Genomic DNA, 12045 nt, shown 5'->3' with positions numbered 1-12045 from the left:
GTGTGTATTGAATGGACTGCATTTAAATCTTATTTATATGTAAAAATGTTGATAGCTGTTTTGTAAATGTTATATTGACCCATATATTTTTCATAAAGATGTGGTTACCTTTCTTTGAATAAACAAATGGTAAAAATCAAAATTGTAATTTTCTGATTCACTCGCATAAAGCTCATTTATGTAAAGGCTGATTGCTTTGAGCAAAAGCAAATTTGAATTTACAAAAAATAAAAGCGTATTTGCATTGCTGTACCCCTTTAACATGGGCATTTACTATGAGGAAGTTTTCAGACTCTTAGGTGGAGGCTGTTGATTGAATTCCTCTCTTTAGATAAAACTGCATTTTGTTAACATGGTGGATGTATGCCGCTCTTTTACACGTTGTTTTTCAGGATCCAAAATATTTCCAAGCAGCTCTTACCTAAGCAAGAAAAAATGTGGCTGAATTTATGTCAGTCAGCTGACTGGCAGTGTGCAGGAACAGAATGTGAGAGATGAACAGTAGTACAATACTTTATGCTATTCTAAAAAGAGCACTCACTCATGCTTTTTGGTGTCTCCTTTATATTATTTTTTAACATTTGTAGCAACCAGCCGATACCGAGTCACTGGTAACAAAGATAATCAAAATTAGATTTTGGCTCCTATAGCTGGGATAACTGGTGCATTACCTGAAAGATTTAAGGATCCTCACTTGTAGGATTGACTAATTATTAGGAACAGATATATTCACAGATTATACAAAGTTTACTTCAGAACAAAATGCAATGAAACAATCTGATAAACACTTGTTTTAATTCAGCATTGCATATTTACTGTTCAACATATTGCTTGTTTGTTAACCCTTAGAGAAGGGTACCAAAGAACTTTTTTTTTATTGGGATAACTTAAAAGATTTTTTGCATCACATCTTCTTGGTACATGAGGTAATTTTTAGAACAAAGAAAAGAACAAACTATCAGCTTAAATATGTCAGACTTTCTGCTCAGGGTAAGCCGACAGGCTGTGGACAAAGCAGGGAGAGATGCAGTTCTGCTATAGACCATCATTCAGGATTACAGGGGTTTGCATTATCCCATGCATTTAAAAAAGAAAAGTCATTCCAGATCCAGAACATGCAACAAACACCATTTCTTTGGCTCAGTTTACCGTTATTAAAAACAAAATAATCCAAAAATTACTCCGTGTGTAACAGAGACACGAAGACAAACAATAGAAACAGGAGCAATGTTCTTTGCAGAGATAATGAACAGCCCTGGTGTTGAGCTGACATCTGACATTAAAACATAAAGCTATTAAATACACAAACAAAAGAAAATATTTTTTTAAACAAACCTATTCTGCACACAATTGTATCCCATAAAAAATATAGGAAAGATTTAAGGTTAGATAAAAACTACTTGCATTAAATATTAACGTTTCAGTTATGTTGGATAAATTATTTAATATCTCAGATTGCAGCAAATAAATAAAAATAACTCTTAAAAGAAAATCATCTTATTAAGAATTGTCAAAGTTTGGACAAAGTTCTCCGGTCAATGCTGCAGTTTCTGCTAAAAATCTGAAAATAAAACAGCTAAATGTTCCTGTGCAAGACAACACTGAATTATTGGAAAATAGTAAACTTCAATCAATCGCTTAAAAAGTTAGCAATCCACATGCAAAGTGTCAGAGTGCATTTCAAATTACTAGTTTTAAGATAGTTAAAAAAACAAAAACAAAAAGTAGCTCTTTTAGAAATTCCTAAGGAAGACCTGGATCAAGGAGCGGGTTCATTATCGAGGTGAGGATGAGGAGAGGATTTTTCTGCTGCGTTTCCATTTGCCTCCTGGTTTCAAACTTACATCTGGAAATAATGTCACCCAAGACTTGAGTCTGTTAAGATGCTAACTAACCACTAAAATCTATCGGAGTGCTGAACGGTAAAGAGTTGAGGCTCATGACAAGTTTCTGAATGGAATTAAATATAGATACATAGATGGGCCGTCTACTTGCTTCCTGCTACGTTAAATTTAGTAAATCCAGCTTTTGATTAAAGTTTGAACGCACCATTGCTAATGGAAATATTAAAATAATAAATTGCTGCAAACCTTTAGCAGATTTGCATCAAAAATACTGACAGCAGCATCTAAATTAGTTTCTTTTATCAAGTTGTAGAAAACCAAGAATAAAAATTCAGCCTATACTAATATTAACTACAGTACCTTTATGCAGGAAACGTTTAAGATTAATATTAAGAAATCTTCAACACATTTTAATAGTACTTTGAATCTTTAATATGTTAATTAAAACAGAACATCTGCAGATATAAAGACTGTTGTCTATGGCTCGTCAATGCAACATCTGCATTAAGTAAATGATGAATTGGACTCAGTGCTGTCCTAATATTTCACTCCTGAGTTGCCATTGCAGACAGGTTGCACTTGTTTTAGAAGGTCAGCTAGTAGAACAAAATGTTTAATGTTGTATCTGAGCTAATAATGAACTGCTGGATTAGAAAGTGTTAAGTGTGCAAATTCAGTTAGCCCACCCAACTGAATGTGGTGCATATCATTTATAGGACATCTATATAAGGGTAACCTGAAATTAATAGGGCTACAGTATAAGGATGCTTCAGATGTACAGTGCAAAAGTGCCCTTCTTACAGCTAAAGTGTTTCTATCTTAATTTGGTGTGATTTTTCCCTCCCTTATCCTGTGGATTCAAGTTAAATAGAAAAATAGAGAATCCGTAAAACAGCAGAGTGGGGATCCTCAGTGGGCGCTGTTGGAGCTCCAGTCATAAGGGAGGAAGCTGACTTTAGTTTTCCCTGTAGAAAGAACATCCTGCAAGCTGGTCTTTTTTGGAGAGTCACCCATATGATCCAGGACCCACTTCAGCAGCTGTAAGAGAAGGTAGAAACATGTTCTACTGTTAGATATGAAGATAACACATGCACGCACATGAGAGTATCTGAAAAGTATTCATAGGTACCTTTTCATCAGTCCCTCCAAAGTCAGCTTTATACCACTTAAATATCTGGCTGAGATGCACTTCATTTTTGTCTGAATCAACCATACAGGCATCATCGTTCTCCAGGAAGGCCTCAGCTGCAGTAAGGAGCTGGGTGTCTATATCCTGCGTTGAAACAGATCAGAAATATTTCCTCATTTTACCACCGGGATCATGATGCAGAATTTTTAAAACTACAGGAAACGAAGCAGAGCATCAATCCGCGCACCTGGGGTGTGTACGTTTTAATCGGAGGACAGCCCTTTGCACCACAGTTCAGAGCAAAGTGAATGAGGGGCTCAGCATCTGGAAGCGCCACCTAGTGGATGAACAAAGGGGTGACATTTAGTTACACAGATGAATACCTGTTAGAGCCTGAGTTTATCTGGATATCGACGGTGAGGGATGCTACCTGCAGCCGAGGATCTGTTTTGGAGAAGGGCCTCCGAAGCTGAGCTATTCCTTTTCTGTTTCCTCGAAGGACGCCGTTTTCAATATCTTGTAATGTGAAGACTTCCCCTCCAATGAGGTAGCTAACATAGTTGAAAAACTACATAACCAGACAAACGTTAAATCATTTAAATCGGTACCAACTATGAAAAGAGACAGACAAAATATTGAAAATAATTGAACCAATGTAAACATTTATGCATCTAAATAAGAGACTTTGGGACGATAGCTCGTTAAAGCTGATATCTGTGTCTGTCCCAAAATTGAAGACAATTCTAACCTGTGAAAATGGGAAAGGACATTCCTATGATGCGTTAAATTTAGGGTAAATATTCCTTGAACAGCAGAAAAGTTAACCCATTAATGGGAATCTGTCTTTGTTTTTAGGAAGGAATCTATCCTGTTAACACGATTCACTGCCTTTAGAGATATAAACATATACATTCATGTCATGCTTGTAAAGAAATTTTTTTGACAGTTTCTCACAAAATTGACAGAAACGATAACATTACTGCTAAAAAAAGAGAAATACATAGTTCTCAGATCTGCAGACAACTGAATTTAAGCATCGAGATCAAATTGGTGGGTTAAAAAAATAAAAATAAAAAGTGGATCGGAGCATTCCTAAAACTTTATGTATCACATCCGGTACGGTTTGAAAACAAAAATACATTTATAAATTGGATGCAGCATAAAACGACAATTAGACAAAATACTGGTTAAAATAACTACATAATACTTCATAATAATGCCTTAATCTAAAAAATAAAAACGGCTGCTGCATCTTAGATTTAAACACAGAGGCTGTTCAAATGTTTGTCATTAAATAAGGGTTTTTCTTTTTAATATTCTAAACAAAGCTATTTGCTGAATACTCCTAAACAGTAATCAGCTCACAACACAGCATTCATTTTTTATTCTACACAAACAGTACTCGATTTTAGTTAATGTCCAAATGGAGAGCGGGAAATCCTGAGTCACAATGCTTCAAAACATGACGGTGTAAATTTTGGCATCAAGTAGCAAAAGCAACCGTTAATAAATAGAACATGAAAGCAGAATCTATGTAGGAATGAGAGTTTAGAGGCAAATCTTTAAGTGCTTCTATGTTATCCTACTTTGTATCTCTGCCATATGTTGGTAGGAGCCCCCAAGCGCAGGTAGCCATGGATGACTAAGGCGTTGTAGATGTTGATGAAGAAGGCCAGCTTCTCCTCCCGGCTCAGTGACAGCAGCTCCACCCTCTGCAGCTGAATGGCCAGCTCACAGTAACGTTCAAACACTGGATCCACAGACATCCCTTTGTAATCCACAAACTGAAGAAGCAAGAGAAACAGACTGTTTATGGATGAGGGTCCATTCACAGAGTTTAGAAAACAGCCATAGGCACAAACAAACATAAAGCTTTGGATCACTGAGAACATTACCTTGCCATCGGCAGAGAGATGCTCCGAGAACAATTTCAGAATCATCTCGCGTAAAAGCAATGACAGCTCAGCAGCTGGGAGGGAAATGGAACAAGAAAAATCTTTGATCTGTACAATAGATGTCATATTTTATGGTTTAAAGGAAAAAAAAAAGAAAAACTGAATACATAAAAACATATGCTTGTATAGTTGCAAATACCATTTAAAAATCTGTTTAAAATGCTGCTCAGATTAACGGTTAGTTTATTTAACGTCTCACCAGTTCTGCAGTGTTGCATAACAAGAAAGTTCACTTAGCTGGAATTTGTGTCATGCAAGGCTCAGTCTGATGCAAATGAGTTTGTTAGACAGTAAAAAGACCAACACCATGATTATAATCATTTCTGTGCAGAATACAACAGGAGACTTGATTTTAAGCATGCAAGAGTAAATAAACCAAGCAGCGCATTTCACCGTCACCAAACAATGTTAATGAAGATATATTAAAATATATTAAAAAAGAAGATTAATGCAAAAGTATTATTTTTCCAATGCCAACACATAGCAAAGCAGAACAAATATATAAAACAGAGGTTTGATATGACATATGATATGATCAAATGGACAAATTATTCTGCCAGAGATCTGAGCTAGACTTTGTTTTTCTAGTCAGTTCCAATCATTGATGTACATATGATTCTTTCTACTATGCAGATATTTTTATATCTAGAGGAAACATATTCCAGGACATTACAGCTTTTTTATGCTTTTTTTGCGCAAATTACACTCTTTTTATATTGTCTGTTGTATTTTTATCTTTAATGGCCTCTTGCTTTAGCTCTGCCCTATAAGCTACTGGAACCAGAATTTCCCTGAAGGAGTAATCCAAAGGGACAAATAAAAATTAGACTAAGTTTAAGTCTCATCATTTCTACTTTAAACCCTGTGGTTGGAAAATTTTGATTTCTCTTATTGCATATATTGATTTATGCTATTTATTCACTAAAAAAAAAACTTTTTCACTCAGTCTGTTTAAACTGCAAGGCCACACATACAGTAAGAGGCCAGATTCTTTCACAAGGTTTCATCATAACATGTTAATGTTTAACCAAAGTGTCTGTAATTTGTTTGGACTCTGACTAATTTCCATTATTGTAAGAAAGGAAGACAAATTTTGGCCAGATCAGAACTGATTACCATGAAATAAGGGCTGCATGACGAACTGTTCTTTCTTTGCAAAGATAAAATAAAGTGCAGACTGAGTGAAATCCATCGATATCCATTTATTTAACTGGAGTGAACCCCCACCTCTATCAAAGAACTTGCAGTGAGTTTTTTCCCCTCTTGTATTAGTCTGTAGAATGTAAGAAACTGAATATAATTCCAAATCTAATCAGCACAGCTTCAAAGAAAACAAGAACTCGAAATCAGCCAAAGAAACCCTGATCTGTGCTTTATAATCCAAATCAATGCACCATTTTTATCATTTTTAAGTTTATTATTTGTTATTTTCTTAGATAACTTAGATAACTGAATATCATTCCTTCCTGACGCCCATTTCACAGCAGGTTAAAGTCCCTGCCCCGTGTTATTATCAGATGTATCATTAACCCCTATTTTAACTATTAACCTCCCAATCATTAAAAAGCAAAGCACACAAACCCAAATAAACCCAAATTGATTTTATACCAAAGCAAGCAGCACAAGACAAACTCGAGGGTCAGTACTCTGCACCAACACAGAAAGCCTGGATCCTGGTTCCCTCCTGACCTACCCTGTATGGGACAACAGCTGGCGGTCTGTCCTCCATTCAGGGGGGAATGAAAGTCATCTTCCAGCAGCCTGTACAGAGTGTCCAGAGTTTCTTTTCCTTCTCCAAAACACGCATCCTTCTGTCCACTGCCTCGCACACTGACCATGTACTTCTTCTGCAGCAGTGCCTGGCCTGTCTTACAGGCCTCAGCCCTGTCTAGCACAGACATGTCCAAAGTGAACAGCTGACTTGACCGAGCGTTTCGGCTCTGTAGTTTTCATGTTTTCACATCAGAAGGCTCTAATGCCCTACTTACCCATTGCCTTGTCTTTTTGCAGCCAGTCAACCAGCTGAATGCCTGAGAAGCTCTTTTTGTATACAGTCAGTCCCCTCCTCTGCGCGCCAACCACACCAGCTTGCTTCAGGTCCTCTACCAAGTCTGCCAACTCATCTCTCTCACATTTTAATTCTGTGAACAGCAACATCCGCAGACGTCTGAAGCTTTCATACAGAATGCAGGCGTATGTGCGATTCTGTTTACTAAGAAAGGACTACGGGCAGCGGAAGACCATTCATCCTATTTTAAGTTTTAAAACATAGAGCCAAAGAGATATCCAAAAAAACATTTCCTTAAAAGAGCTATCATCTAATTTAGGAGTGCAGATTTAAACACTAAAAGAAGCTACATTTATGGAAGAGTCTTAATTTACAGTTAAATTTGGTCTTGATATTTTTCAGAAAATCCAACATATTTTTTAAATAATTTGATTTATTCTACTTCATCAAAACGTTTAGAAGCATTAACTAACAGTGGCTGTGATGAAATTACATTAATATTAGATATAGTGATGAAAATAAGTGTTTAGCATTCCTTTAAAATCTGCTGACTCATTTAAACCCTTATCTTTGATTTAGAGTTGGCATAAAATATGCTCAAAATACACAACATAGAATTCTATTTTTCTCATTAATTGTACATTCAAAGGAAGTATAAAGTGTTTGGAAATAACCAATAAACTTACTCTTAGTTTTACCAAACTTTACATAGATTTTTTTTCTCTTTTCATGGAGCTTTCCCATCCTGTCACACAACAACTTATGTGTTTGGATGCAGCCAAAGGTCAAAAACAAAGTTAAAAGTCATATTTAGTATTCGGTGGTGGAAATGACAGATGTTCTTCTCATTAAAAATAAATAAAATACTTATATACCTTTTAAGCAGATAATAATTTTCATTAAAATTAGGAATTTCTTTTTTCATTTATCAATAAATTTACTTTAAAATCAGATTTCATTTTCTTTTTAAAGAGGGACCGAGACAAAAACCTGGCAATGGCGTAAAGGATGTACAGCAAAAGACACTGAATATAAACCCACGTTTTATATAATATAAACAGTAGTTTATCAATCATTATTATTTTTGTGTCTATTAAGTGCACTGCAAAAATTATCTCAAAATGAGTAAAAATGTCTTAAATTAAGGGTATTTACCCTTAATTTGAGCAGTTAAATAAGATGATTTGCCATGGAATTAGTATTTTTATTCTTAAAATAAGGTATGTAGATAAAATGCACTTGAAATAAGACAATGCAATTGTTTTTTCTTATTTTAAAGGAGAAGTTCGGTTTTTTACACTTTAAGCCCATTTTCTGTAGTGTCCAGGATGAAATCGAATGAAGGACACCAAAATTTTGACAATTGGTCCTGTCTCTGCTTTTTGGCTCATTTAGAATCAACCCCTGGCTGCTTTAGAATGGCTAGCATAGAGCATGTCCGATAATGTCCTTAAAACAACCTTAAACGTTCTTTTTTTAAAATATGCTACTCACCGTGTCGTCAGCGCTGTTCAATGACGTTCCAAAAAAAGTTTCGTGAAGAAAAAACGTTCCTGTAGTGTTTTATTTAGCATTTTGTAAATCCCATTGAGTTCTGTAGGAATAGTCAATATTCCGCTGCCACCGGAAACGGAAATGGGGCCTGTTTACACAGTTGTAGTCTTTTCGCTTCACTCTGTGTACTCCGACGTCGAGAATCAAGAATCCACCTTTCGTATTCCATTTTCAGAGTTTTTTAAAGTGTTTAACAGAGACGTTAGCACCTCGACGTCGGAGTACACAGAGTGAAGCGAAAAGACTACAACTGTGTAAACAGGCCCCATTTCCGTTTCCGGTGGCAGCGGAATATTGACTATTCCTACAGAACTCAATGGGATTTACAAAATGCTAAATAAAACACTACAGGAACGTTTTTTCTTCACAAAACTTTTTTTGGAACGTCATTGAACAGCGCAGACGACCCGGTGAGTAGCATATTTTAAAAAAAGAACGTTTAAGGTTGTTTTAAGGACATTATCGGACATGCACTATGGAAGCCATTCTAAAGCAGCCAGGGGTGGATTCTAAATGAGCCAAAAAGCAGAGACAGGACCAATTGTCAAAATTTTGGTGTCCTTCATTCGATTTCATCCTGGACACTACAGAAAATGGGCTTAAAGTGTAAAAAACCGAACTTCTCCTTTAAGTGTAAATTGTCTTGTTTCATTGGCAAAGTGTCTCACTTAAATCCTTAATTCAAGAAAAAATGCACTAATTTTAAGAAGAAATGACTTATTTAGATTTCATTTTTTGCAGTGTGAACCATGAATAAAATGAATGACAAAAAGTGTTTTGTTTATATTGATTCTGCCTGGGACATAAATCAATGGACAGCTGGAGCATCACCCTTATAGCTGAGTAACTCTGCTTTGGTGTTCACTATTGGAGCAGCCTGGGGCTCATTTATAGTATCACACCTTCTGTATCCCCTCTCTGTTTGCACTTGCAGCTAATCTACCCTCAGAAATGTCCTCACAAAACCACTCCTGCTCTTACATAAAAATCCCACCGTGTCCACATCAGCCAGCACCATTTCATAACCACTGACTGATTTATACTCATCCTCATGCAGCAGTGACTCAGCAGAATCTGTCTCCTAAATAGCCGGGCCATTTGTTAATACCTGACACACATCTTGGGGCTTCTAGCATAAATAAAGTCATTGTTTAACATGATTTCAAAACACCCAGAACTCTCCATTAAGGGAAAAAAAACATAACTGCAGAATAATATAATTTTTAATCATATAAAAAACAAAAACTAACTTTAAGGAAGTTGCTTACCTCCATCAATCTCCCCACCTGGAAACCCAAATGGATTATTTTCTGGTAATGGTGGAGGATCTGCTGTAAGAGGCTCTTCTTTGACCAGAGTCACCAGCCTTTGCAGCTCACCAGGAGCCTGAGGTTGTAAAACATCAGATGATAAAAGTTATCCTTTTCGCATGTCCTTAGATCAACGACAAAATCAATCTGGGGTTTATAAAGTTAAATCTGAAACCACCGGATGTTTGTTCATCTTACCAGTTTTTGGAGATCTTCATTACCCCCAACATGGACATTATTAAAGAAGATCTGAGGTACAGTGCTGCGTCCGGTCAGCTCCTTCAGTTTCACCGTCAGCTCTGAATGAATGCCAACATCCACATCGCATACTGGAACCCCTAAAGCCCTGAGGGTAGCTTTAGCCTGCACACAATGTGGGCAGCCCTGGATAGAGTATACAGTTACCCGGCCAGTAGAACTGCCCTCAAACTCCTCCATCTGCAGCAGAAATGAGAAGATTGGCAGTTTGAGAAATAGATGCAAAAGCACAACATGCTGGCTGGATGTTGTACAGTTCCAGGATATTGAGTAAGAGATGAGAACACAGAAGGTGTTCTTTATACTAGCCACAGACCATTTAATCTCCTTCTTTAAATCTCCTTTAACTACCTCACCAAATGATGCATTTTCTCAATCAGATTTTATAATTCCATATTTCCTTGCAATATTTTGCAACCCTGAGCAGCTTCCCTCTCCTTGTTCCCCCAGCATGAGGCAGCCACTGCTACACTGGAAAAAAATAGAAATCTAAATCAGCAATTTTTTCTTAAAATTAGTGCATTTGTTCTTGAATTCATGGGGTAAAAGACACATTTTGCCAATGGAACAATAAAATGTACACTTAAAATAAGAAAACACAGTTGCATTGTCTTTATTTCTAGTGCATATTATCTAATTATCTTATTTCAAGGGTAAAAATATTCATTCCATTGGCAAGCTATCTCATTTATCTACTCAAATTAAGGGTAAACACACTTAATTTAAGATGTTTTTCCTTATTTCTAGACCGTTTTTCAAAAATCCTACATCATTTACCTTTACTTCATACACTGGGGTTATAAGAGGACAAAAAAAAAAGAAATATATTTATTTTTTTGTTAGTAAACAGGCAACAGTCTTGTCTTAGAAGGGAAGTCCTTTTACTCACAGCCATTCCTGAACATTTCCTTGTGTTGAAATCAAAGCAGAGATCCGTTTATGCAATTTAGCAGTTCCTCATTCATTCTAACAAAGGCAGGGTTTGTTGACTAAAATGCTCTGCTTGAATCACCAAGAGACAATCAGGATTTATCTTTTAATTCTGCTTTAAAAATGAGAGTCAAATGTCTGTAATGCTTAACCAACAACAAGAAGACTTTTTAATCAAAGATGCTTTGTTTAATTAAAGATCCTTTTATAAAAACTTAAACGATTAAATCTCTCCATAACACAAGGTCCAAATTAAATTAACTTAAAAAAAAAACAACCTAAAATGTTAAAACTGTAACTATAGTCATTTGTTTACATCACTTTTTTTTTATCACAATGTTTGTATCACTGCTGATTACCTGCAAATGAAGAGATCTGTACTTAACGAAATTTATTTTTGTTTATACTGGTGACAAAATAAAATCTAAGTCTCTAAGTCTAAGAAAATGTAAAAACAAGCAATTATTGATTTAATTCGTTAACTTATTTACTTTAATGGGGCCGTAGTATATAACCCAAAAGATCAGCAGATATAAAATGTCAACGTTAGTCTCAAATGCTATATTGTGTATATTTGTCCTTTATAACTTCACGAGTTGTTGTTTTTTTATCACTAGCAGATTATTAGCAAACGGTGAAAGTACCTTACCTTTAAAGGTTTCCCTGCTACGGTCGACGCAAAAGAATTAAATAAAATGATAGAAATAAACCTTATTTAATAATGTTAGCTAAAGCACCGTATATAGTAAATATTTATAACGCAAAATGGGAAGCGTCTTCCTCTTCTGACAGTGCGTCGCCTATGCGGAGGCTATTTGCTTGCTAGTTTCGAGCAGCCGACGCATTGGCTTCTCTGTCCCGTGGAAACCGCACGTCAGCGCGTCCGCCATATTGGAAGTGGCAGGTAGTGGAAACCAGCTTTATTTACACTTAATTACCTGTTATTAAACTTCATGTAAATTTAGCGTTATTTACCCATGAAGAAACAACTTATGGAACTGTGTATATGTATATATGACTTAAAAAAGACATTTTCTAAGTACAGGAAATAATAAGT

General features: G+C 35.9%; 1 protein-coding gene across 2 annotated transcripts; it reads right to left on the bottom strand.

Moving 5' to 3' along the window:
* Nucleotides 1–778: 778 nt before the first annotated feature.
* zgc:152951 (uncharacterized protein LOC569013 homolog) lies at nt 779–11845 on the bottom strand. Of its 2 annotated transcripts, XM_038276408.1 has the most exons (11): nt 11638–11845; nt 9999–10238; nt 9759–9876; nt 6917–7069; nt 6622–6816; nt 4869–4942; nt 4560–4757; nt 3404–3541; nt 3221–3310; nt 2974–3117; nt 779–2882 (listed from the first exon to the last, which is right to left on the bottom strand). In XM_038276408.1, exons 2-11 carry the CDS (start codon nt 10236–10238, stop codon nt 2754–2756), a joined length of 1479 nt encoding a protein of 492 aa, XP_038132336.1. In that variant the 5' UTR covers nt 11638–11845; the 3' UTR covers nt 779–2753. The 2 variants fall into 2 exon arrangements, with proteins under 2 accessions (XP_038132336.1, XP_038132337.1); XM_038276409.1 differs by lacking the exons at nt 6622–6816; nt 6917–7069 and having other exon boundaries at nt 11638–11844.
* Nucleotides 11846–12045: the final 200 nt, after the last annotated feature.

This window comes from Cyprinodon tularosa, unplaced genomic scaffold, assembly GCF_016077235.1.
Source record: "Cyprinodon tularosa strain WSP-4 unplaced genomic scaffold, ASM1607723v1 ctg124, whole genome shotgun sequence".
In the NCBI taxonomy this organism is placed as follows: domain Eukaryota; kingdom Metazoa; phylum Chordata; class Actinopteri; order Cyprinodontiformes; family Cyprinodontidae; genus Cyprinodon; species Cyprinodon tularosa.
The sequence above is the reverse complement of the archived record's forward strand: the minus strand, read 5'-3'. Positions and strand labels throughout refer to the sequence as shown.